The sequence below is a fragment of the Vanellus vanellus genome (assembly GCF_965231255.1).
Source record: "Vanellus vanellus genome assembly, chromosome: 21".
NCBI classification, from domain to species: domain Eukaryota; kingdom Metazoa; phylum Chordata; class Aves; order Charadriiformes; family Charadriidae; genus Vanellus; species Vanellus vanellus.
The window spans coordinates 5,641,952-5,667,834 of record NC_138926.1 but is presented as its reverse complement, the minus strand read 5'-3'; the positions used below and the strand labels follow the sequence as shown (position 1 = coordinate 5,667,834).

General features: G+C 51.3%; 1 protein-coding gene across 1 annotated transcript in view; it reads left to right on the top strand.

The window, feature by feature from the left end:
* GRIK4 (glutamate ionotropic receptor kainate type subunit 4) overlaps nt 1-25,883 on the top strand; it is a gene marked incomplete at its 3' end in the record, with an annotated part of 137,213 nt that overhangs the window by 99,412 nt on the left and 11,918 nt on the right. Inside the window, exons 9-12 of the mRNA XM_082493873.1 lie at nt 314-418; nt 8,697-8,804; nt 9,843-10,046; nt 19,184-19,297. Coding sequence (XP_082349999.1) covers nt 314-418; nt 8,697-8,804; nt 9,843-10,046; nt 19,184-19,297 — 531 coding nt within the window. The remainder of the gene's footprint in view (nt 1-313; nt 419-8,696; nt 8,805-9,842; nt 10,047-19,183; nt 19,298-25,883) is intronic.

Genomic DNA, 25,883 nt, shown 5'->3' with positions numbered 1-25,883 from the left:
GATTTGGTGTGGCCCAGTGAAGAGCTCGTGCCTGCCGCGGAGCAGCGCGGTGGTAGCCCGCGGCTGGAGGGAGGGGGTTGTTCCAAAGCAGCTGGAGCAAAGAAATTTGGGGAGCCCTGCACCTCGTGCTGCTGATTCTCCTGCTCCCCTCCACATCTTCTGCTACCCTCGCCAGATTCCAAAAGCAATTAGGACTGAGACGCGAGGGTGGCATTGCTGTGCCTGCTGGGAGGGTGGATGGCCAGTGCGTGAGGCGAGTGGCCACCACTCCTGGTGCCTTGATGGGCGCTGTAACTCATTCTCTCTTGGACAGGTAGAATTGGAAGGTCTCACTGGCCACATCGAATTCAACAGCAAAGGCCAGCGATCCAACTATGCCCTGAAAATCCTGCAGCACACACGCAGCGGCTTCCGGCAGGTAAGAGTGGCCGTGCCGCGCCGGGGGTGGTGGCTGGGGACGGTGGCCTGGCGAGGGCTGGGCTCGGGGTGCTGCTGCGGGGGCCGGAGGGTTGCAGACACCCCCCCTTTGCAAGATGAGGTGTTCAGCAAGCGACAAGCGTGGCATGGATGTCACAGTATCTCTCGCTGGGCCTGGGTTGGTGAACACACCGCGTTTCACTTCATCAGGAATGTGTCTCGAGATAATTTAGATTTGTCTTAATGTATCAGGCCCCCGAGGTGGTGATGTTCGAGCCAATATCTGTCCTGTCACAGTATCCCTCCTTTGCAGGAGACAATTCAGGGCATAAAGTGTGTGCTGGATACAAGCTTGAGACACTTTTGTTCTTAAGCTTGTGGAGACACTTGTACTCAAAATTATTTGGATGGAGCAAAATGGGAGCATTTCCCATGAAAAGGGTAAAAAAGGATACTATGAACCTTTCCAAACAACTGCTTCTGGGAGGGATAGTGAAGGGGACAGTCCCGTGTCAGGAGCTACCCACCATCTCTCCCCAGCGTGGCGTGTGGGAGGAAGCGTAAGATAATTCACCTCTCGGTTTATGGTGCGTGTTCCTCTGTGATGGGTTCGCTTAACTCAGACTCGCGTTTGCTTTTTGCCTATGTGCTTGTGGATTCCTCACAGCATTGGTCCTTTTTCTGCTTTTTACCCTCTTTCTGTCCAAGTGGTATTTTCTGGCTTCAGCTAAGGTTAAGGATAACCATGTGAGGGCCACAGATATCAAACTGGTGAGATTATGTGAGACAAGCCCGAGGAATTATGGGTTTACTGGTAAATTCAAACCTCCTTTAGGGGAAAAAAAAAAACAAACCAACAACAAAAAAAGGGAGTCCCAGAAAAAGGGTTTTCATCCTGTCTTATTTCCCTGCTGACAGCTCCACACCTGCCCTTTTCTCAGAGATTGCCACTTCTTCTAGATGCTGGCAGAGAACAAAAGGTATTGTATCTTACCCCATACTGACAGAGCATTTTGGCATTAGGAAATCTCTCCTGGTCTGGCAGCAGTGAATTTTAGCCTTGGCAAGGATGTTGCCTGCCACTTCTTACCTGTCGAGTGACAGCTCAGCTTTGATGCTGCCTTTTGCTGAGTGAGCAGGGGATCGGGATGGCATTTTCCCCACAGTGAGATCTCTCATAGCACCAATGCCCTTTTAATCATTTCCCAAACTCATCGTACTCAGAGCAGAAGTGACAGATGCAAGCCCATCTGCATTAATAAGAGCATGCATTCAGCTGGAGCAAAAGCAGCAAACGCTGTAAACCTTGCTACAACAGCTATGGTTTTGATGTGTTTAAATGTGGCAGGGAGTTCACATTAAACGCACAGGTCCTCTTGGAGCAGTGCTTCTCCCGGAGCTCTACAGAGAGCTCTGACTGCAGCCAAATCTGCCTCCAGGCAAAAACCACAGCTCTTCTCCACAAACCACGTCTGACAGGAGAAAACCTTTTATGACCTGTTGCAACAGCTCGGTAAATAAGCAGCTTTGTGTTTCAGAGGTACCCAGGAAAGCTGCGCTGGGACTAAGCTTTTCAAATTCCCATCGGAGCGTGGCAGTGATAAAGCACTTCCAGTTGTGGTATCACGGCGCTGGAAGGATGGGGCAGTCCCTCAGAGTGCACGGCTGCCTGCTGAGAGCCAGTGGTGGCTGAAAGCCCTCTCCTGCCAGAAACCCACCAGGGAGGAGTTAGTCTTCACAAAACTGCTGCGCACGCCTGCGGCAGTCTTTCTGCCCTCCGCTCTCCCCTTCCCAGGCAGTCCCCTCGCAGGGGGGCTAATGTTACCTGGCTGGTAGCGATGCCCGGAGCGGGGTTAGGGCCCCTGGCAGGCTGCAAGAGTTTGGCGTGATGTGCCCAGCTGGAAAGGGCATCCCCAGACAGAGCTGTGAAACCTGGGCAGGGTCCTGCCCAGTCCTACCTGCCACTTTGCTGGGCTGTAGATGGTTATTTTCTTCTCGCCAACCTGGTTTCCTGTAATAAAAATGACTAAATAAATCATTAGAAATCATTTAATTAAACCCACCGTGAGGGGACAGGATAAGGAACAGATACTCACATCCTGAAGACAATCTTGTTCCCAAGGGTTATATTAACTGCTTTGCTTAGACTCTTGTTTGAAACACTCCTATTCCCTCCTTATTTTTAATCAAGCTCACGCTCTCTGCCCATTCCTCTCTCTCTCTTTCTCTGCCTGCCCCCTCCCTCCTTCTATCTATTGAAGCCACAGGGACTTCCAGCTCATCAGCTTTGATAGAGAATTCGCTGAATTTTGAAGCTGATCCAGCCAGCAAACAAATTAGAGACACTTAGATTTTCTAACTTGCTGTTGCTTTTGGGCAAGGAGAGACGGGGCTTTTTGACATCCAATTTTTAATACATTTATGTAACACACCAAACGTGTCTTTTCCTGATTTAGCTTAACTAGTGGAAATTTTTCCCCAGCCATATGAGAGCTGCTCTCTGTTCATAGCATGCGCGATAAAGCACAGACTCATTAATGTGTTGGTGATCCATAGATCTGACAAGGACTGAGTCTGTAAATGTCATCTTTTTATTTTTTCCCTTTCTTTGCCCCTTTAAAAAAACATTGCAGCACACCCCACCAGTTTCAGCATTGTGATTTGCAGTAAACCAAGAGCTATGGTTTGGCAGCTTAACAGGAGAAGGGAACGAAGAGGAGCTGTGATTTATATGGCCCTAGGGAAGGCAAGTGTGCAGAAGAGAGGCAGGGGAAGCTGCTGGCGGGGCTGGAGCCCCGCCGTGGGCACGTTGTCCCCAGCTCTGCCTGTGCCCCCCTGCTCTCGCCCAGTCCTACGCGTGGCCGATTAGTCGCCGTTTAGCTAAAGGCTCTGCTGTCCTGAGACAGAGCAGTAGAAGTGTCGGGGATGTCTAATTGGTATGTGGATGAGATACAGATGAGCTATCAGCCGATAGCTCTGAGACCCTCCGCAATCCCTGCCACATCAAACCTTTTTAACATAGAAGCGGCTAATCAGTCTCGATGGGACTTGTTCCTCTTTAGCTGTTACCCCCAGCAAGAGTTCAGGGACAGATCCTGCCAAGAGCTGAATGTCTTTTGCCCCTCAGGATACGGTGAACTCGGCGTGTGCCACCACCAGGTCCTGCCTGGGCTGTGCCAGGTGCCAACTGTGTCATTTAAGAGGGCGTCTGGGGAGGAAGGGGACCGTGGGGATAGCTGCGTGGCCTCAGGGGTGGGTTGTGTGCGTGGCTCGGTGTTGTACGGGTTTTAATACTTGGTGCTCTCTGTGTCCCATGCTAGCTTCTGTGGACGAAGCTTTTGCCTGCTTGCTTTGCTGGCGTCAGTCTTGCAGTAGTGTCCTGCAGGAGTGCCAACCACGTGGCAGACCTGCGCAATGTTCTCTGAGGGCCTTCCTTCATTTGTTTGTTTTATTCCCTTTCCCATCCCCCAGACAACCCCAGTTTCCCTCCTCTTTGGGCCAATGAAGGCATCACGTACCAAGTACCTCCTTGTACTCCTCTGGCACAGTCTCTTTCCCGTTAGTGCTGACAAGGCTCTCCAAACACAGACTTGAGAGATGATGGCATTTTGCACTGCTTCCTTTTCCTGGGGACACGGAGGAAGGGGAGGTGATGAATGCAATCTGTAGGACAGTGCTTGCTAATCAGAGCCCAGAAGGTATCTGGGTGTGTTGCGGTGGCGGTCCCCTGCCTGGTTTAAGACACTTGTATTTAGGACGGGCTTTCCCTTAATTTGTAGCTCGGGAGTGGGGGTGGTAAGTACCTGCGGTGCCTCTGAAGCATATAGAGAGGTCTTATCTCCCTGCCATCAGCTGTAACTCAGGCCTGCGGGGCCCTGAGCAGAAGACTTCATTAAAATCATTAGCCTGAGCGGTATTTTGTCATCTCGCGCCACAAGGAGGTTGAAAGCGCAGGCATCGTTATGTGGCTGCATCTGAACAGAGGGGCTGAAGGACTGAAGGAGGGAGCTGGGAATGCCCCACTTGCATCGTATTAGCCCCTGGTGATTTTCTACAAAGATGAGAAATCTTTAAGTGTCACTGATCCAAGTAACGCCTTTTGCAGAGCGGCTAATTTGAGGAACCTTGCCTGCCCGTGGGGATGGGGCAGTGTCACCAACAATGGCACTTCCTTGCTTATTCCAGGCTCGAGGCTCTTTGGGCTGGTTCGCACTGAAGCTGCGCGTTCGCTCCCTGCCTATAGCCAAGGACATATAGCAATACAGCTCTCCTGCCTCGAGACGCTGGCCGGCAGGACGGGCAGAGCGGGGCCGGCTCTCCTTTCGGTGGGGGCAGAGGGCTGAGCGCAGGAAGGTGCAGTGACGATGCCGCGGGGGTCTGCAGTGGGGCCACACAGCATGAGGGCATGGAGGGAACTTTCTCCATCCAGGCCATGGGCTGTCACCTGCCACCAGGTCGTATAATCCCTCTCGCAAAGGTATTGAGCTCCAGCTTGCAACCAGGTGGTTGTGTTGCCCTCGCTGCTCTTCTGGGAAAGGTATGCCATCACTTCAACTCTTCTGATCATTAGAAACCCTTTTCTAATTTTCAGCCTGTTTATTTCTGGCTGATTTATATCTGTTTATTTTTGTGCCAACGCTATCGTTTTAGCTTCAAAAGCTGTTCTACCTCTTTGCTATGGACCTCCTCCACCTGGTGTATTTATACAGACCAATCATAGCCTCTTCTAAAAACTCCCAAGTCCTAAAACACTCTTAAGTCCTAGTTCAGAGCCTTAACAACAGGACCGTCTTATCCATGTCTGTGTAGAGCGCTTGATTGTTTTCTAACACATTTTGCAGATGAATATGTTTTCTGTTTTCCAGAGGCTCTTTATACATAGATAGAGATGATTAAAATCACCTTGACATCCATCTTGCAAGAGAGGGAGACATCTGACGATCCCAGACATCTTCTGACACATTACACTTCAGAAAGAGCGAACAGCGTGAGGAGTCAATTAGTGGCTTTATCATACTGCGCGGGGGACAGTGGTGAGCTGGAGCCAGCCAGGATGGGGTGGAAGTGCCCCGGCACATGGGAGTGTTTGGCTTTGGTGCTGTGCTAAAAGCAAGGTCAAACCCACTGCGCTGTCAGAGGAGGCGGCAGTCAATTAGTCTCAGTATGCCAGCAGGGGAGGGACAAATTTGAGAACAGTGAGGGCTGTTAAAATTAAAGTTAATCTGTCACTAATCTCTGGTTGTGAAATCTGGGAGAAAAAAAATTAGGCAATGTTTATGAGCGATCACTCGCTCAGAGAGGCAATTGCTGCAGAGGGTCTGTTGTTCAGCAATCACAGCGAGAGGCAAGCACCTTTGGGCAGAGTTGAGGGATACAGGCGGGATAAATCCATCCCGTCACACCAATGCAGACCCTGCGCAGGCCAGTTAAAGCTGTGCTTCAAGGACTCCCTCCCTGCGAAGTACATGGGAAATCTCCCAGCTCGGGACTGTTGTTCCCAGAGATGAGTCCTGCACTACAGTGTCACCGTGATGCTACAAGTTTGATGGTAGTTAAGCCACAACAAGCTGTCAAGAGAACAGGATGCCCAAGATCTGCTCCCAGCCTGCTCTGACACACCGTCGCTGTGCCTCCATCTCCCCGTCTGTCAGGTGAGGCTAATAACCCCCCAGCACCTCTCCTGTTGGTGGGGAGCCTCCAAGAGTTAATGCTTCCAGCACATTCGGAGGTCCTTGCCGTGACAGGCGCTTTTAGCAGAGAGTTGTTAATGTCGGAGAAGGGGCTGGGCTGACAGCTCAGAGGAATAATCTCTGTTGTGTTATCCGCAGAGTAAACAAGCCCCCTCGGGGACTCAGCTGGCTCTGCCTGCACCGCTGCATGCCGGTGCCTCGTCTCCGGCCGGGGCGGGGGAAGACACGCACATGACTGTGCTTTGCTCTCCCCGCCTGCTCTCCTTCTGCAGAGCCATCGAGTGTAAACTGTCCTGTTTGCACTTCCCACTGCTCCTCGGGCCTAGGAGGTGACTGGATTTTGGGACTCCTCGCAGATGGGCACTTTTGTCAGTCGCTCGGGCTGGATTTGCACTGGCAGCCAGGAGGAGAAAGCACTTGGCCCTTTCCTCAACGTCCGGAGCGATTCAGCCTGCCGACAGCGTAGCAGCATGGCTGCAGTTTCAGGTTGCGTTTGGCTCGGATGCACGAGCTGGGAAGTGACTCTGAAGTCCTGGAGCCATCAGTCATGCCAGAGGCAAAGCGCTGCCAAGAAAAGCAACTGAGTGCATGGAGTCAATCCTGGGGCGGTGTAAATCAGCGTGCCTCCATTCATTTCTGTGGCAGTGCACCCGCCTGGCCCGTAGCTCTGCATCGCCTTCCACCCACCTCTTTGAACATAATAAGATTACTCTTTGACGGAAGAGGAATCGATTTGTTCCTACCACCCTGACAAGCGTGGTACAGCGAAAGGATAACCTCCCTTAGACCGACAGCACCCGAGACAGCTTGTGTCAGCAGGAGGGAACTGGGAATGGATTTGCTCTGGCACCATGGCTACGGAGCAGCTGTGAAGACACCCCTGCATGTTGGGGTCACCCACTACCGCTTAGGGTCACAGCAGCTCACTTCAGTGGTGTCAGAGGACTTGGGCTGTTGTCAGCAATCCAGCACACAGAGGGCTGGGACCTGATGGGGCAGAGGGGTTTTGCAGGAGAAAAAGGAGAGAGAAGGGGTCATGGAGGAAGCTGGCCTCCCTCAACGACTGGTCTATCCACGAGAAAAAACAGAGACTTTTTTAGGGAGCATAAGAAAGCGAGAGCCTAATTTGCATGCTCTGAACGAGCTGCTGGAGGTGCTGATCTCGCTGCCCAGAGCTCTGAGGGAGGGAGATTAGGCTCTTGAAGTTAAAATTAGGTTTTGTTGAATATTCCTCCCCCTGGCTGAAGGCAGCGGCTGGTTGCATTGCGTCACAGCTGAGTCACGATGTCCTCCCAAGCGCTGGGGGACTGGTCCCCGCCACCAGCGGTGGGAGTTAGGTTTGCTGCAGCGACACTGATGCTCAGATTGGTGAATTAGGCTCTCCATGGAGCTGTTGGGTTTGAAGAGCCCAAATCAAAGGGTTTGGAGGTATATAATCATAGTAGTTGGCATCCATTATCGCAGATAGAGGAGATGAGTCATGGTGCAGCACTGCTGAGAGCGTGGCTGCATGTCACCACCTGCCGCCAAGGTGGAGCTGTTGGTCAGGGGTGGAAGGTGTCTGCCCCACGTCGGTGCTGCTGCTCTGGTGATTGCCAGGGAAGCTGCGATGCTGTGATATGCCCTGTGAAGCGGATTTTCCCTCCGAGGAGCTCGCAGTGGCCTATACCAGCCTTTAACTAATGACAGTGATGCTCACAGGAGGGCAGCAGGAGGTCTGGCTTGCTTTCAGGCAGGTGAAACCTTTGTTCAAAGTTACAGAGACAGCATAAGGCAGGACAGGAGTCAGAGGCAGGAACCCTGTTTTCCCATTTCTTTCACTGTGAAATCAGGAGACTTCATCGTTTCCTGAAGTTCTTCTGAGCTGTAACACATGGCACCCATGCAAAGAGCTCGGTGTCATCCAACCTGGGCGTAGCGGTGACCCTGCAGTGCGTGCTGGTGGTTGGGTCTCACTGAGGGATGGTGCAGCCAAGCCAAAGCAGCCTCCCGTGTAGCGCCTCTGTGCCCTGTCCCCTTTAGGAATTGTCCTCCAGAGAACTGAGGAGGTGAAGGGGTCCGCCAAAATGCACCAAGTTGAGAGCGACCACCAAGTCTGCAACCTGTGGCCATGACCTAGCTGCCATGCCTTAGTGTGGGGGACGGCAGAGGCTTCCAGCCGCACCATGCTGGGAGGGACGAGCTTGCAGATTTGCCTGAGTCTGCTGGGTAAGGTGGACCCGCCTTGGTGGCATCTGGGGACAAAGCAGAAGGCTACTTGGCTGCCACGAGCCCCAAGGAGCTACCTACCTACACAGCTCTCTCCTGGTGCGGGGCTGTGCTGTGGCTGCAGACGCGTGGAAAGGCAGCGCCCACCGTGAGCAGGGACAGGTTTTTGGCGTTGTCACGTCGGTGGGGTGTGCTGGGGCCGTGCACCAACGGGTTAATCTCTCTGCCGGCCCAATGCGGGGTGCATTGTAAAGGTAATGGAGCATTCATAAACACCTCTGCCAGGGCCAGCTTGATGGTTGTCAGTCACCGGAGCCATATGGCGGGTGCGTACAGTAATTTGCTCTGTAAATTCCCTTATTGCGCTGTTTATCTCTCCAGATCGGCCACTGGCACGTTTCTGAAGGACTCAGCATGGACAACAGGATCTTCTCCTCCAACATATCAGACAGTCTGTTCAACACCACGCTCATTGTCACCACCATCCTGGTAAGTGAGGAGGTCACCTACAGTTCCCATTAGCTCTTCGCCAGCCCAGCGCTTAGGGGTGTCAATCAGCTAGAATATTACTCCCTCTTCCTACCCCCCTCGGCCCCCAGCATGCAGCGTCGCACGCTGATTTCATAAAGAACAGACGATCAAATCTCTAATTACAGCACTGAGGACAATTCATGACAGTGTAATTAAACTCAAGTTGATGTTTCATATGGAAATGATATTTGATGAGTTCAGAAGCAGCTGGGGAGAGGGCTGGGATGGGGATAAGTTGCCATTTTACATTCATCTCTGAATGATGTTCTTGTTTTGTGTACAGCTGGTAAGTTGGAAGGGACAGTTGTCCCTTCTACCCATAAAATTACTGAAATTGGCCAAGACGCGTACCACTTTTATGAACCAAGACCTCACATCTATAGGCAGTGCTGTCCTTATTGAACAGATTCCCCTTCTGGGTCCGGCCTGTCGCATGATTTTTTTCCAGTGCCTCTTCTCCTTCCTTAAAGACATTCAAAATCCTGAAGAACTCTGGGCACTATTTTCTCACATCCCACAAAGTTTGTTGAAAAGGGGGACAAACTGGAGAAGTGGCTACATGCCAAAAGAGCCTCAGATCTATATGTCTTGCCATGACTTGGAGCAGTCACTGGGCTGCTCTGGCACGTGCCAGTTGGAAACAGTCCGGAGAGCATGATCCCTCAGCTCTGCCTCATATCCTAAGCTGGGATTTACCTGCTGCGCCTCCAGGACATCCCTGACACAGCAGGGGCCAATGAATACCAGTGTAGAAGCAGCTCTGCTAGCTTTACGCCACTTTGGCTTTCCAGGTGATTAAACCAGCTTTCCGTATCTCTCATACCCTGTCGGGAGGGATATATCGGCACAGGAGGTTGGCTTGGGTGCCCTTTATCAGAGCCTCTGCCATGCCGGTGCTGCCAGAGAGCCCACTGCCTTCTCTGCCCCGTGCTCGGTGCCGTGCTGGTGGGATGCCTCGGCTAAGATGGGAATGACAGCTGCCCAGTTTCAATGCAGGAAAACCCTTACTTAATGCTGAAGTGGAACCATCAGGAGCTGGAAGGTAATGACCGCTACGAGGGGTTCTGCGTGGACATGCTGAAGGAGCTGGCAGAGATCCTGCGTTTCAACTATAAGATCCACCTCGTTGGCGATGGTGTGTATGGAGTCCCTGAGGCAAATGGCACGTGGACAGGGATGGTCGGGGAGCTGATTGCTCGGGTAAGTGAATTAGCTGCTCTTTTGAACTGTGCTCTAGGGGGACTTGGCAAGGGAAAGCCCTGATGCATTATCAAGTGCTCCAGGATGATAAGGGTGGATGAGAGTTTTAGTCCATTTGTGAGACTTTGACCAGAGAATCTCCATTTAAGATGTTCTCCCAGTGGCAAATGTATTTGTTGTGTTGATGTGACAGCGTGGGAAGCACTCAGAGGGGGAGTCGGGGTCCCTGGGCACTGTCGGGGTGCTCGCTTTGCTGTAAGGGAGGCCTGGACTCCAGGGTCCCTGCGTAAGAGCTTGATACTGAATGTTTTGGGTTTTTTTCCCAGTGGAAAAATTAATGAAAACTTGAAACAGGAAAATAGGCAGGCTCTGGCAGGGGTTGGTAGAAGCTGAAGAAAACTTACAAAACCACACTGTTTGGGAGGGAAGAAAGTAAGAATCGCATTTCTACCCAGAAAAGTTTTGGCAGATTCATTTCAGCTCTTTGACTTTGAGTACTGGTTTTGAGAGGAACATTGTTTTGTTTGCTTGAAGTGCATGGATTGAGATCTTTTTGTGGTTTTGCTGCACAGCAGCTAGACTGAAAGCTGAATGCTTTTGCTGGGTTTGACAACACTTCTCTGTACGTGTGTGCTCAGTCAGCCTGTACCCCCCTCGCTGCTCTTTGTTTTCCTCTGCAGCTAAAGGTAGTCCTTCCCCAGGGATCCTGAAGCTTAAATACAGTCCATGAAATGCTCCAAGATCCTTAGTAAAATAGGCTTAGCTAAAGCTAACATTAAGACTGATGTTATTTAAACCAATTCTTCTTCGCTCACTGATTTCTACCCTGCCTCGTTATTGCCTGTGCCTGTGAGAACCCAGTGACAGTTTCTCAGCTGGTGGGAAATCCGCAGTGAGGTGTATTTTTGATAATCCACACCAACTGTGGGAGAGGAGCCCCTGAGCCACCCCACCATTATCCTCACAACAGTGGTGCGTCCTCCTGCAAAGTGAAGGAATGGGGGCCCAAATCCATCCCCTGTGGCTCCAGGACTCCTGCCGCAGCCTTCCTCCTGGCTGCAGGAGACGAGTGAGCATCTCTAGAAGATGCCCTCCAGCTACTGTCCGCTTCTTCCCTGGATGGCAAAGGGGACCTGGCAGATGCTCATCCTACCTTAGGAGCTTCAACTGAATGTCTAAAGTCAGGTGGGACCACTCTAGGTCTAAAAAACTTGCTGAGGGTCGGGGACAGGGTACGGTACGGGCTGGAGATGCCTCCTGAAATAGTGCCCTGTCTCCTGGGTCGCCCTTCCCCAGCAGAGCAATAGCTCTCGACGCCAGCTGAGATCCCACCTCCGTCTGCTTCTTCTAAAGAGCCTTCTGTACGGTTGTTTGCAAATGCTCTGGGCTATTGGCATAGTTTTTATGCATATCTGTGTGTGTGTGTATATATATATACACACACAATTACGGTTCTGCAACGTTTCTTTTGGGAGGCAAGAAGGAAGGCGCAGAGAGCAGTGTGTGATCTATGCAAACAAAGGAAGGGAACAGCCATCAAATTTTTGGCCTACTAACCTTGGCAGTGCCTCTCCATTAAACAGGAGCTTCTGGAGGGTTGTTTTTCTTTAGTGTTAAGTGTTTTAACTTCATCTTCACATAGAAACCATTTGTTTCTTCTGCAGCTCGAGCCTTATTTAGGAGGATTTTTACTTCTGCTTCAGCAGGGCAGAGCTGGCAAAGCCTGTGCGAGGCCGTATCAAAAATTCAAGAAGAGAAAAAGCTTTCCCTGCTTTGTTCTTCCTAGGCCCTTTAGAGTCTTTATAATGGTTTCAGCGAGTTTTTGATCAGTCCCAGGGACTGGCACTTTGGATCAGGTCAGCCAGGGCAGAGCTGGCCCTGTGCCTGCTGTTGTGTTTATTCAGGGCTGCTTGGGACGTGGCTTTCTGAGCGGATTTCGCCGCCCAAGGGGTTCCTCTCTTTCCTTGACAGTAAGCCGCCAAGGGAGTTTGTCCTCAGTTCCAGCCCCTTGTTCATCCCCCATCCCACTTCAGGACTTCGGCAGAAGAGCCAGCAGATCCTATGTTGTGCGCGCACATTTCTCTTTAAGTGGATTTATCTTTTGGGTGCTTTTCTCTATACAGCTTTTAGCACAGAGAGGGCATCAGTCGGAACAGAAACCTGTCACAGTGGTCAAAACTTCCCAAATCCTACAGAAAATAAAGGCTCTGCACCTGTCTCTTTGTGCAGTGCTGTATTATTGTAGAAAAGCGATTCCTCCTTGACCCTCATCAGCTGTCAGAAAGTAAGGCTTGACTCATGTGCACTTAGTGTGCAGGACCAGAAGGTCAGAAAATTATCCAGCTCCATGCAATACCTTTCCAGTTGTTTTTTTTTTTTTTTTTCCTCTGTAATCCCTCTGTGGCACTGAATCTCCTCAGAGCAACTATAGGCTGTATGGGAAAAGTGTTTCATTTTGTTGCTTCTAAATTAACCAACTATTGATTTATTCTTAAGTGCTGAAAATTCTATCACAGCTAATTGTGCACTATGATATGATTGAGAAGGATGCTATATAAACATAAATTTGCAGTTGACCCAAAATCACCGGTACATATCTTATCGGCCTGCTCCCAAAACTACATAAGAGCTAAGGAGGAGGGGGACTGGGATGGCTTGGGGGATTAGTGGAAGAGCTGTAGAGACTCCTGTGTCTAGGTCAGCGGTGTGACTCATCGTCAGATTAGGAAACCTATACACTTTGTGACCAGCTGATGGAGATTTGGCTTGGGAGAAATCTCTTGGAAGGACTCAAGCCCATTTTTTAGCGCAAGATGTCACAAACTCAAAAACCACTGAGATAATTGGTCCCTCTGTGCATACGGGACAGGGAGGCTGAACACCCCGCTCATTCCTTGAGCGAGCAGAGGAGTAAAGCCGCTCTCTGGCCAGGGCAGATTTCCCCTGTTGGCCTTGCCAGCTCCAGCACAAATGACTGCAGTCTCCAGCGATTCGGCTGACACCATACACGTGTGCTATCCGTAAACAAGCAAACAAGGGGGAACAGCAAATCTTCCCGTCTCCTATTTTTTGGTGTCAGAGCCTTAGGGGACAATAGGGCTGGAAGAATTACGCCTTGCTCCTTCCTGCTGCAGTAGAGTCTCTGGCTCAGAGTCCCTGATGGTTGTCTGGACTTCCCTTTCTCTCGTTCTCCAGCGCAGCCTCGAGCTGAAGTGAGTTTGCTAGTCTGATACAAGGCAACGAATGTATTTTCAGAGCCAGAAACAGCGATGTGACAGCCTTCCCCTTGTTCCACCATGCCCGCGTTTGCTGTCTTGGTAGCATGGTGCTGTGGTGGCTGTGCTCGGAGCCTGTATGTTGGCTCACAGCGAGCCGTTGGCACTCGGCTCCCTTGCTCCTCCCTGAGGAGATGGGCTCGTGTCTGAGAGATCCCTCAGCAAGAGTTTCTGAATATACCCGTCGCGGAAATGCCCCTGGAGAATAGAGCTGAGCTAACAGGAGATGGTGTGGTTTGGTTTTGCCAGAAAGCTTTGTTGGCAGGAATCCGATGCTGCAGTTCTGCTGTAAGACCTCCCAGAAACCTCCCTCTGCTGCAGCCGAGATCCGCACCCTGGCTGGCTGGGTACCAGCGCTAGGTGACGGTCCCCTCTGCAGAGGACCTGTATCGCTCACCTGCGGCAGGGTGCAGGGCATGGGAAGGACAAAGCAGCTGCGGCAGGAGCACACTCCATGCAGACTGGCCATGTGTTTTGTGCAGCCTGTTTCAGCTGCACAGGCTCCCTTCGGCATCGTTTAACGCAATACGTAAACAGCGTATTGCGTTTGGTGATGGTAACACAGCAGATCCATGGGTGTTTCCAGGGCAAGTGGGTGTGGGTGAGGCTGCAGAAGGCGCCTTAGGTGCATGGAGTGAGGAGGGGGCGACTGGGGACAGCAAGCTCCTGCTCTTCCCTTCTGCGCAGGATCATTTGGGGAGTGAGATGTCGTGGCATAACACTAGACCTCTGGCGTCTGTGTCAGTGGTTTGAATCTGGCTGGGATGAGTGGTGATCAAAGCTTTTTTCAAAGTGAGAGAGATGAAGTTGTCCATCTCGTGGAAGAGTCTGGCCTCAGGAGCAGCAACACGAAGAGCTGAAAGGACCTTAAAGCTGTGGGGTGATGGTTTTTCCAGCTTCCTTGCCGGTGACCAAGCGGTGCTTTACAATCAGAGGCCCTCTCCCTTCAACTGCTCCAAAGACGGGGAATGGCATGAAGGGGAAAGGAGGGAGAAGAAATTTCAAAATTGGCAGAATCCTGCTCTCCGCTCGGCAGTGGGTGTTGGTGTTCAGCAAGAAAAGCTGTGTGTGGGTGAGGGGAGGGAGGGGGAGTCTGTTTGCATGCTATCGCGCTGGCAAGTGTGACGGGGGGGGCTCGAGAGGGTGGAGAGCGAGGGGGAGTGGAGAAGCGAGGGAGCGGGGGATGTTGAGCAAACACAGCGAGGGTATGGGCAGAGAGGTTTGCCTCACGCTGCTGATTTTGCCAAAATGACGTACAAGATGCTGGGTGTGGTGGGAGCTGGTTAGGTCTCGCTGCTCTTCCCTGCGGGCTCAGGGCCCCCATTCCTGGCGCTTCACCTTAAGCGGTGTTTGCCATGAGCATGGGGAACATCTGGCAGAGACTTTTTCCTCTCATCCCTAGAGATAGTCCAGTGGAAGAAATATCGGTGAAGGCAGACTCGAGGCTGACATCTGCACTGATTGCTGGTGATCCCATCCCTGACTGCAGCTTAAATGGAGGGCTGTGGCCTCCAGGGTTTCAGGTTGTCACTTCTCACGTGGCAGAATTCATACACATCCTTAAAAAAAACCCAAACACACATCCTTAAAAAAACCCCAAACACCAGTTCTGAGCCCTGCTTTTAAATGGAAGAATATGCATCTGAGCGCACAACCTGGCTGCTGCTCGCTCCAGCGGGAGGAGCCGCACAACCCGAAATAGCTCCTGTCAGATCAGATGGGCAGCTGGAGCAGAAGCAATCAGTACATTGATCCGGCGGCCCAGCCGTACCCGTCGTGCCGTGGGACAGAACTGCAGATGCAGAGAGAGTGCTCTGTCATTGCTGCGGCGGCGCGGGAGCCGCTGCCCAGGTGAGGGGGCTGCAGCCAACCTGCCGGGCAGTGGCTGCTGCTGATTTCGCAGGGTTGCACAAAATAGCAGGGGTTGGAGGGGACCTCTGGAGATCATCCAGTCCAACCCCCTGCGCAAAGCAGGGTCACCTCCAGCCGGGAGCTCAGTACTGCATCTGGATGGGTTTCCAGTGGGGCAAGGTCTGGAGCGGCAGTGCTGGTGGTGAGGGGCCTGCGGTGGGGTAATAGCTGGTGGTCAGGTGGGTCCTGAAGATTGAACACTGATTTCAGCTTTCTGGAAGGTCCTCTGCGCATGGGGGCAGAGTAAGTAATTGCTTTCCCTGACCTTGCCAATGCTGTCAGTGCTCTGTGGGCAGCACTGGTGAGAAGGGTGCTCTCATATGCACCCAGGGGATGCAGCATCCGAGGTGCTGTTGAAGGCAGGGACCCTTGCTCCTGGAAGAAATCCCAGCCCTGTGCTCCCAGAGCTGTCCTTCAGGCTTCTTTTCCCTGCGTTTGAGACAGAGAGAGCCCAAAGCCTTTTGCCACTTGGACTTTCTCTCTGTGGTTTGTTTCAGTGCCTTGACAGGAGGCTGAGAATCGCTGCGGGGCCCATCTCCCGGCCGGTCCCCAGTGCCGCAGGAGGCTTTGACGGGATGCTCTCTGCCGGGGCTGGGGGCTGACGTCAGGCCCCATTCATCACCATTAGCACCGAGATGAGCCTTGTCAGCATCCGCAGCGAGGAGGCGGCCGCCTCCTCCGGACTGGCAGTCCCTGCAATTTGCTTCTTAAGGCTGCTTAATTGTTGTTCCTCTTCAGGAGCCCGGCTCAGCCCCCGTGTTTAACATCCTTTCCAGTGGCAGCGCAAGCCTGTCTGCTAACGCAGGCAGATCCCACGGTTAATGCCAGGTATGGTGGTGGCAGCTCATGCTTTTATCTCAGACACCAGCCCACCTGGGCTTCCTCTCGCCTAGCGAGAGTTTGGCCTTGTTTAAGCAGTGTTTTGTTAAAGAAGTGTCTGTCTCTACTCCCAAAATGCTCTGGGTCTTTTCCTAAGCCTATTTCACGCTGACATTTATAGCTGCAACTGTGCTGCAAGGATGAAAATCAAGCAGCGTTTGCCCCCTCTTCCCTCCATCCTTTGCCTCCTGTTTTCCCTTTCCCCAGGTCCCGGTTGCGGACAGAGTGCAGGAGCACAAAGCAAAATCCATTTCTTCCCCCAGTGCATTGTTTAGCCTATAAAATGCCAAGTCCCACCTGTGCTCGGGTGGGGTGGGCTGGAGAGCGCGCAGGTTTGCAGAGCTCCTCTGTAACTAAGATCCGCTGACCTCAGTGAATCACAAGAAGTTTTGTGAGCATCAGGACACCAAGTCGAAAGCATGAAATGGAGACGATATTCAGGCAGAGAAGACATTGCATGCCATTCCCAGATCAAAGTTCATTGCTGCCAGAAATCGGCTCTTAACTTGCATGGCTTCTGAGCCTGCAGAGAGAGAAAGAGAGTCTTTGACAGAGCAGAGCACCAGCTAAAGCAGCGAGGAGCCGAGTCTCTGCCGCAGGGAGCGCTGGCCCCGGAGAAGGCAGTTGTGCGTGTGCGTGGGTTAGAGCCACTGGAGCTCCGGTGCTGGCAAAAGTCCTGAAAGGACAAAAGTTGACCAGGCAGGGAATGAGTGGAAGGAAAACAACTCTAATGGAATGGCAGGATCCTCAGGAGAGGAGAGGAGGGACCTGGGCACAAAACCTGGGGAAGGCAGCTCTGCTGCGCTGAGTTTCTGCTCTGTAGGCAAAGGGAGGGGGATGGATTTGCATTATATTCTGCGTAGGGAAGAGCAGCTTTCAACATGTTGCTGCCTACATGATCTGGAAGGGTCCCAAAGGACGATAATTGGGGGAATAACCGGAGTGCACAAGTTCCCTGATGGCATCCACGTCCCACCGCTGAGGTGGGAGCAGGCGGGGGATGGTGACTTCGCTGGGTAAACCCGAGGGCTGCGCTGCTCCTTTCAGCAGCGCCTTTGTATTGGCGCCTGGGTGGGAATGGAAACGTCCTTAGAGCTTTTGCGTGAAGCACCTTTGATGCGGCATATTTACCATCTATTTTTTCTACGACTTTGCTGGTAGAATTGTATTCATTTTGGAGAACTGGGAGAAGAAATCCATTGTTAGAATAAGCTGTATCGTCATGGGGGGCCTTTGCTGGGAGAGCTCTCCCCAGGACAATAGTACCTGCAAGTACCTTTTAAGTGTAGACAAGAGAGGTTTAGGAAGCTGTAGGCTTTTCTTGCAGATAAAATTTCTCACGTGCCGTGTTCCACAGATGAACTGATCCCATCTTAGTAATCTGCTGGTGTTTACATAGGGCTCAACTGCTCACACGTCACGTTGTGATTATTGGTGCCTTTTAAAAACCCTGTGGGTAAATGTCTGGCTAGGCAGAAATTCTCCCTAGCTCATAATTCATTCCAGCCTGAACCTCCTAGGAATGTGTAATAGCTGCTTGGAAACAATTGCAAAAACCAGGCACTGGGCTTGTCCAATAAAGCAGTCCTGTGTGGACTGTGAAATATCTCCTTCTCCGTGACCCCCCTTACCGGGCAGGTTTGCAGATCACCTTGTCTTCCTTTTCCCTTTCCTTCTTCCCACGGGCTCCAGCAGTGCTGCCCTCCGCTCCTGCAGCTCCAGCCTTTCGCTGGCCCTCCCTCCCTGCCTGCCTTTCAGCGGGCAAGTCTGTTGGGGGCCGAGGAGGGGAGAGACCCCCGGGCAAAGCTCTGCCAGGAGGTGATTAGTCCTCTGTCTCTTGGAAAATGATGCAGGAGCAGCAGCATCAAAGAGCGTGGTAAGAGTGATGCACCCACAAATTTGCTTTTGCGTGGTGCATTTACAACTGGCGCATGGATCCAGGGAGATAAGCTCCATATTTTACTGGGTCTTCAGGCCTGATGGTGCCCTGGCTTCTGCACAGACCTTATGAAACTTAGCGACAACAAGTGCAAATAGCTTCTCTTCCCCCCCCTTCTCTTTTTCCACTTGCATAATCATCATCCTGCAAAGCAGGCAAACAAATGTGTAAGGGAGTGGAGGAGGTTTCATTTTTACAGAAAGCAATTACAGACATTAAAAGAGCTATAGTAATAAAAATAATATTTAAAATTCAAATCCCTTATCTATATTACAAGGGTATTAACATTGGAAGAAATTCTTTTTATTTTTTTTCCCCTAATCTCATTTGCTTTGCAAGTCAATCTGGAAATTTTTACGCCAGTCCTCTGAATTTTTTGGAGACCGATCTGCAATTTTGGAAGCCTGGGGTTGGAAGGCTTGCAAACTTTGTGACTCAGGGTACAGGGGTAATGATGCTGCTTTGTTATGCTTTCCTACCTATGGCGCTTGCAAGTGACAGAAGTAACAGTCTTTTCTGGAAGGGGACAGCTGTGTTGAACAGGGGCTTTGGAAGGGGGAGGTTGTTGTTTTAGATTAGTACAATATTTATTGCCTCGATGGCTCCTATTTTGCCAGGTTTTAAAGCATTGAAGGAATAGAAATGGCAATGAAGCTGTGAACACTTGGGAGTAGGGGCTGCTGTTCTGTTTGCTGTCAGTACAGCTCCTCGCTCAGCGGGCTCCCCATGCAGGGGCTGTGCTTTTCCAACCTGCCAGCGTAGAGATAAGAATGCCCAGGTGAGGAAAGGAAAAATGGGGAGAATGGTCCCGAGCACAAGGTGGGCTAAACTTTGGAGTGTATTTTGATCAGGGCTTCCGTGAAACCCACCAGGGCAGAGGGATGCGGGAGCACAGTCTGAACTAGTGGGCATCACCAGCAAAACTCCCCCCCCCCATTTTCCACAGAGCCTGAGTTTTGCCCCGCAGCAAATGCGCCCCGTCTCCGAAAGGTGGGACATCCATCCTCCTGGAGCGGGCGTCATGTGTGGCCGCGGGCACGGCTCTGCTGCTTTCCCTGGCTCTGCTGCTTTCCCTGCCCCACGCCTTTCCCAGGCTCAGGGTCCTCATCTTCTCTGCTCTCCTTTCTCTCCAGAAAGCCGATTTGGCCGTGGCGGGGCTGACGATTACTGCGGAGCGGGAGAAGGTGATTGATTTCTCAAAGCCGTTCATGACTTTGGGAATTAGCATTCTCTACCGAGTTCATATGGTAAGAGACTTATTTTATAACCATTTATGTCCCTCCATTATTTGCATGCAAACGTGCCTAGTTATAGAAGAAAGATGAGTGACTCATAAAAATATTTGGGTTTCTTATTTAAACGCAAATGTGCTCGACCTTTATTTCCTTCTTTTCTCTGTCTTCCTGCCTTGTGTGAGCTTGGTGGATTCGATTCCCGTTGTTCAATCCCCCCCAACTCTGTTGCCTCCCCTTCCCCATCCTCCCCGGGCACACAGCACTGCCAGGCCTGGGGGGCCCGTGAGCAGAGCCCTGGCAGATCGGTGCTACCAGGGGAAGTGTGGGTAGATGTCAGTTTGTCTGGTTCTGCTTCAGGCCAAGCAGAAGCTACAGGGTGGCTTTAGCGTGGCTCTGAGCCCGCTGCGGCGAGGCGTGCGAGGGGCAGGCCAGGCTGGGCGGGTGCAGCAGCCCAGCAGCGTGGCGGGGTGGCTCCACGGTTGCAGCAAACCTGGCCTGGAGCCACCATGCCCTTGCACGGCAGGGAGACCGCCTGGGAGGCTGAGCTAGGACACCTATGGGTGCACCTAGTTGGTGTCTGGGCACAAATGCCCTCATCTCAGCCGTGTTCCCAACCTCTGTGGGGTGCAGCCTCGCTGCCTTCTGACATCTGAGAATAAGATCAGGCCAGGAAGACAGCTGGGATCGCTTTCTTTGTGGTGACCTCCTGTGAATGCTCTACATGTAGATCAGTCCTCTGCTTTTTTAATCACGGGCGTGAAAAGGGCAAAATGGCACTGGTCGAGTGGCCCAGGGCACTGCCCCAGGGCAGGCTGAGCTCCGCTGGGGGCAATTAGCTCCTCGCCCTGCGTGGGCTCTCCTTCTCTGCTCTCAGCCCTTCTCATCTGCCTCCTCTCAGTTGTTCACCCTAAAGGTCAGAGGGCCCCGCAGCCCGGGGAAGGCTCCTCACTCTTAGGGTGCTCCCTGCCTTGCATGGGTGCTCTCGGGCATCTGCGCTGGCCAGGGAGGAGCGAACAGAGGCACGCCGTTGTTTAGCAACTAGCTCCGGGTGTCACTCTGCTGCATTCAATAATCTTTTGCAACCTTAGGCGCTGCCGCCCGGAAGGCAGGCCGGGCGTTAGGCCGTGGCTATTCAGCAGCACGCGGGCTGGTGGCGTGCAGCGGAGCGGCTGTGAATCTGCCAGCACAGACACGGCGTTGTGTCGTGTCTTTGCTTAGACGACACTTGTTGTCTTAAATTCTTGTAGATTCTCTTGCATTCCTATCTTCCTGAAGCTCAGGAGAGGACAGATTTCCCATCTGGCCCAGGCAAAGCCCCCGGTTCCCGGGTGTCACGGGAGGCGAGCTCTGGCGGCCAGGTCCTTTGCAACAGGATGTCATATTATTCCCAATCTACATTTTGGAAATGTGCTCTGTACAGTGCCGAGTGCAATGCAAATTACAGTCTTGGTTTCCCGTCAGCTCAATAATAGCAGCCAAAAGGATAAAACAATTAAAGCTGCCTCTCGCAGCCCCCTCCCCTCCGTTCGCAAGGCTGTCAAGGATGCAGCATTTGGTACGAACATAAACAAACTCGCACATACATCTCTCTGCTGAGTGGCTCCTGCCAAGAACAAACAAGCAATTAAAATCTAGTTAAAATTCTGTTTCCTCTGATACGTGCAGAATTTAGGATCAATGGCCTAACTGACCAAATAGGGTCAGACTCTTCAGGCTCCTGGAAATCAAATAGAACTTCCCCGCTACTCTTGCTTTTTCACACCACCAGCTGCCCGTGGACCGGGGAGGTGTTTCTGCCAGCATCTCTTGGCTGGGACTATAATCGAGTTTCTTGTTTTCTCGCATGCATTTGTAAAGTTTGGGGATTGAATGCCATGCGTGCTCTGCCTCTGATTTACACCATAACCTTCAGCAGGTCCCTTAACGAGGCATCATTCCCTGAACAGCGTGGGGCTGATGTCGCTCCCTCCAGAGGAAACACAGGAATATTGGTGCAGGGTTTGCATGTGATCTGCTCTATAAGTGCAAGGAGTTTGCTGCTGCCTCTCTGCGAGCTCAATAGAAATGTGTATGACACATCTACTTAGAGAGTAAGTTCTTCGGGGCAGGGACCATCTGCTGCTCGCACTGGTACCAGAGTAACGCAACACAGCCACGTTCCAGCCTGCCCTTCGGGCATTTACCAAACCAAATAGGAGTAATAATTACAGTCTTAAAAGTGTTTGGCAAATAGTCCCCAACTGTCGGTCAGGGCTTGGTCTTTAGCTGCCCGATGGAGGACCCAGTTAGGACTATGAGTAGGGGAGCTGCCCAGTGACCCAGGAGGGGTTGCAAGGGAGAGGCTGGGCATCTCTCAGGCAAGGTCACCCCGCAGAGAGCCCCGCTCTGCTGCAGCGAGGCCCCGAGGAGTGATGGCAGGGGCAGCCCGGGCCCTCCCCGGGCGCAGGGAGGGCTCCCCAGCAGAGAAGCTCGGAGCCCCCTCTTCCCTCTGCAGCTCTTGGCCCTTCTTTGGCCAGACCTTTCCTGCTTCGCTTGAGGAGCGTTTCTGAGAGCAGCATGGCAATTAACTAATTAAACTGGTAAATATTTATTTAACGAGGACAGGCAAGATAGCTAATTGCTCTGGTTTTCCTTGAAGGATGTGGTGTGCAGAGCAGTGGAAGGCAGCCCCACAGCCCCATCCACTCCTATCCCCTCTCCTCCCTCCCCTTCCCCGCCCTGACAAACATCTCTGTGATGTCAAAAATTGCAGCTGATGTATGTTAATCACAGCGCGGATCAGACATAGCCTAATAAATAACCACAAATAAATCTCCTGCTGAGGAGTTGCCTCCACGCCCTGGTCTCCTCCCCGTGTGATATTTTATTTTAATTTCCATGTAACTCCGGTGGTAAATGATTTCTCCCCCTTTTCTTCTCCCCACCCCGCCAACCCAGCCACCACAGTGCATGTCTCTTATCACACATAACCAAATATGGCAGCTTTAAATGGAGCTGTCATTTTTCTCAATTTCACTTGTTGTGATATGATCAAGTATGGATTTCTGACACGGGGACTCTAATAGGCTTTCTGACTTGCAGGCTGCTAAGAGAAAAGGCTTGCTTCGTTTTATTATGTTCCCATTCTGACCAGCTGGTGGGACCTGTGGAAGGCAGGAGAGAGCTGACGAGCCCTTAGCAGTCATTCTGCTTGGCAGAGGGCTCAAATCAGGTGCCCAGTGCCATTTCTGCACAGAGGGATGTTGAAAGTCAGGTTTATTTGTAGCATACGCATACTTTTGCTCACGTACCTGCCTCTGTGGCAGGGAACGAGGGACTAGCTAGCACACGATTCTGGCTCATCAGCCCTGAAAGTCCTTACTGTGCTCAACTTTAAGATGAGAAAATGTAGATTTGGAGAGTACACTGGAATAGCTGAGTTTAGGCCAAGTGAACTGAGGCTTAAAGTGTTTCTACTTGATTGCTGCAGAGGAGACATGAAATGGGAAGGACAGAATGAATAGCTCCTTCATTCCTGCCAGAGGAGGCTTGACAGCCGAGGCAGAGGAGCTGAGAGGAGCTGAGCACCCCTCCTGACAACCCGTGCTGCTCTGCCGGCAAGCCTCCCACTTCACTGAAGCAGGGATGAGAGCAACCGCTGGCCCCAGGCGTGCCTGGGACCATGGTACGTGTTGGCCTGTCGGTTGTGGACTATCTGGTGACCCCAAATTAGGCTCAGGATTCCCAGCAGCCTGTGTTTGGGTTTTGCTTATCGACTCCAGAGAAAAGACCCTGGAGAGGAAGGGATCTGGATCAGGTGTGGTCATCCTACAATATACACGCTTTGTTTTGGCGAGACTAAATGACTGCAGTTACACCTAGCACACATCAGTGTTTCTGCCTTTCCAGGCTGAGTTTTCTTGCTTTCCTTCTGACTTACAGGGACAGAAGTGAGTTCTCTCGCTTGCCTTTTTTAGGGACAAACGCCTGTGAGAAATGACATAGGTAGGGCTGACTGTTTCTGCGAGAGGGAGTAGGCGAGCACCGGGGTCCCTTCGGACTCTGTGTGTGTGCAGGGCAGGCAGGGTGTAAGGTGTCTTATGGACCTGAACGCAGATGGGTCCAGGACCATGACATATAGCTCTGCTCCTACTCCTCTTCCCGGATGTCCTGCACCTTCAGGCTCTGCAGTCACGGGTACCTGCCCAGAAAACTGGTTTCTCTGGCTGAAAATGAAGACTTCCAAGAGCGACTGAGGAGGGGAAATGAATTTCTCCTGCTTCCATCTGAGGATTTGCAGGAGGCCTTCATCAATTATTGGACATTTTGAACATTTCTATTCCAGGAAAAATAGCTCTTCCAATTAACAAAGCTGTATTGGGACCGGCTAAAAATATCTGACAGACTCCAGATATTGTCATTCCCATCTTCACAACAGACAGATAAGAGAGAGTTTGTGCCCTCCGTGGGAACAGAATATCTTTATTCTTATCCGCAACTGTGAATGAAAAGAATATGTAGCAGCAGCCTGAAAATGACTGTAGCTGAAAAGAACCAGAACTACTACTACTACTGTAAAGTCACAGGAGAGAGTCATTGCCAAGCCTGAGACTTAAAGCTTCCAACGCAATTTCCTTAATGAGTGTAATTTATTGACAAACTGCCCCAGAAACATAGAGAAGACATCAAGGCCTTAATTACAGAAAGGAACTTTGTTACAGGAGCATCTCACAAGGGAGTCTGAGCCGAGGCACCGCCAGCGCCTGAGAGTTTCCTGCCAGCTCTGGGATGCCGGGCAGGAATAAGCCGCACGGAACCATCTTCTGCTCGAGAAGCTCCAGTTTGCTCAGCCGAGGGCAGATGGTGCCCTTCACACCTCGCAAGTTCCCGTTGCCTCATTTCATTCTTGAGTGTGTAAACACCTGTGGAAGAAGAGGGGCAGCTGAGCCAGCTCAGCTCTAGATGAAAAAGGGTACCAGGGGTCTGCAGGGCATGCAGGAAAGCCACGCGGTCGCTGAAGACAAGAGCGTTGGCATTGCCTACCTTTGCCTTCCTGTTGGCATCAAGAAGTCCGTGATCCTCTGGATGGGATCAGCGACAAGTGCAGACTTGTGAGATGGTCTCACCTCTCTGAACTAGCGAGAGGACCTCCAGCAAGGTGAGCAAAGGATGTTACTGGAAATGTGAGTCCCTCCGGGCTGCTGGGCATGTAGTTTCCAGCAGTGTCTCTGTCTCTGAATGCCCTTGGTTTGAGCCCAGATGCTGGCTGTAGCAGTCATTTGTCTCTCTCTGGGTTTGTGGGAAGAATATAAGGAAAAGCAGAACACAGCGGCAACTGTCCAAAAAACAAAAAAAAAAAAGGTAAAAGACAAAAGAAGAACATAGTATCTTTCACTGTTTGTACCTCATCTGCTTATGCCAAGGACAGTAAGATAACCCACTACAGAAGAGATGCCTTGTCTTAAAGAGGCTCTGGAATTATACCCAGGAGATCCTGAGCCTTTGCTTGGGAAGTGACTTGAAATTAATCTGAAAATGGACACAGGATGGTCTGAACCACTGATTCTTAACTCATCTATTTGTTAAAAGGCTTAGTAAGCTAGATTCTCTAAAAATGCTAATGTAGATCCCAAGCTCAAATTCGTCTTGCCTTTAAGGATACAGGGATAGGATGTTTTGTGGTGGTTCTTTACTTCATGCAGGGCAGAGTTTGCTGTAGAAGGTTTCTGAGATGTTATAGTCCCAGATGGTGACTGGAGCCGAGAATATCACAGTATCCTAGATATTTTTAGTAGAGGAAGATTTTTGTGCAACAGCTATTGCCTTTTCTAGCAACAATTTAGTCTTCAGAAGAACTACCGAGACCTTGTGAAATTCAGGTTTTGCATAAGATTAGGAATACTTCAGTAGTAAACCAGTGTTTTTTAATGGAAATGGAATTTAAAGTGCTGCTCTGTGTCTGGGGAAGGAAAAAAAAAAGCAGCTATGTTTCCTGGAGACTTTTGTGAAAACAGAAAATTATTCACCGCCTTTGGATTAAGTACAGCTCTAAAATACCAGGTCTCTGGTCTTTGATGCTCTGGGTTTGCTATGGCAATTGAGGTTGGGTGTTATTTATTACCAGCTATTATTAGTTTATGTGGTGTCACAGATGGGCAGGGTAAGGCAGTGGACTAAGGGAAAATGAGGCCTCTGCGTGTCAAAGATGATCCCCGGCAGCAGCTTTTGTGTAAAGTGAGCAAAGTACAGCGGAGCAGCTGCCGTACTGGAAGTGCTGGGAAACAGCTGCTGGAGTGAGCTGCATTGAGCAAACAGTGATAGACGTTTTCAGCACACAAGAGAGCAAGGTGCCAGTAAGAAATACGCTGACAGCCTGGCCGAGCGTGATAAAAGGTTGTTTCCACTCTGACTTTACAGTAAAAGCCCTTGCAGGAGCTCTGACTCATGGGCAGCTTCCCGGTTACAGGCGCTTGGGGAAACTGTGGAACTTGAGGTTTTGTGGTACCAGGACTGACTTTGTGGTTCGGGGCAGAAAATACAGGCTCCTGTGAGCAAAGGGCTCACGTTCCCGTGGGGTTAATGCAGCCTTTTAGCCCTGTGCTGGGAGTTCATGCTTTTG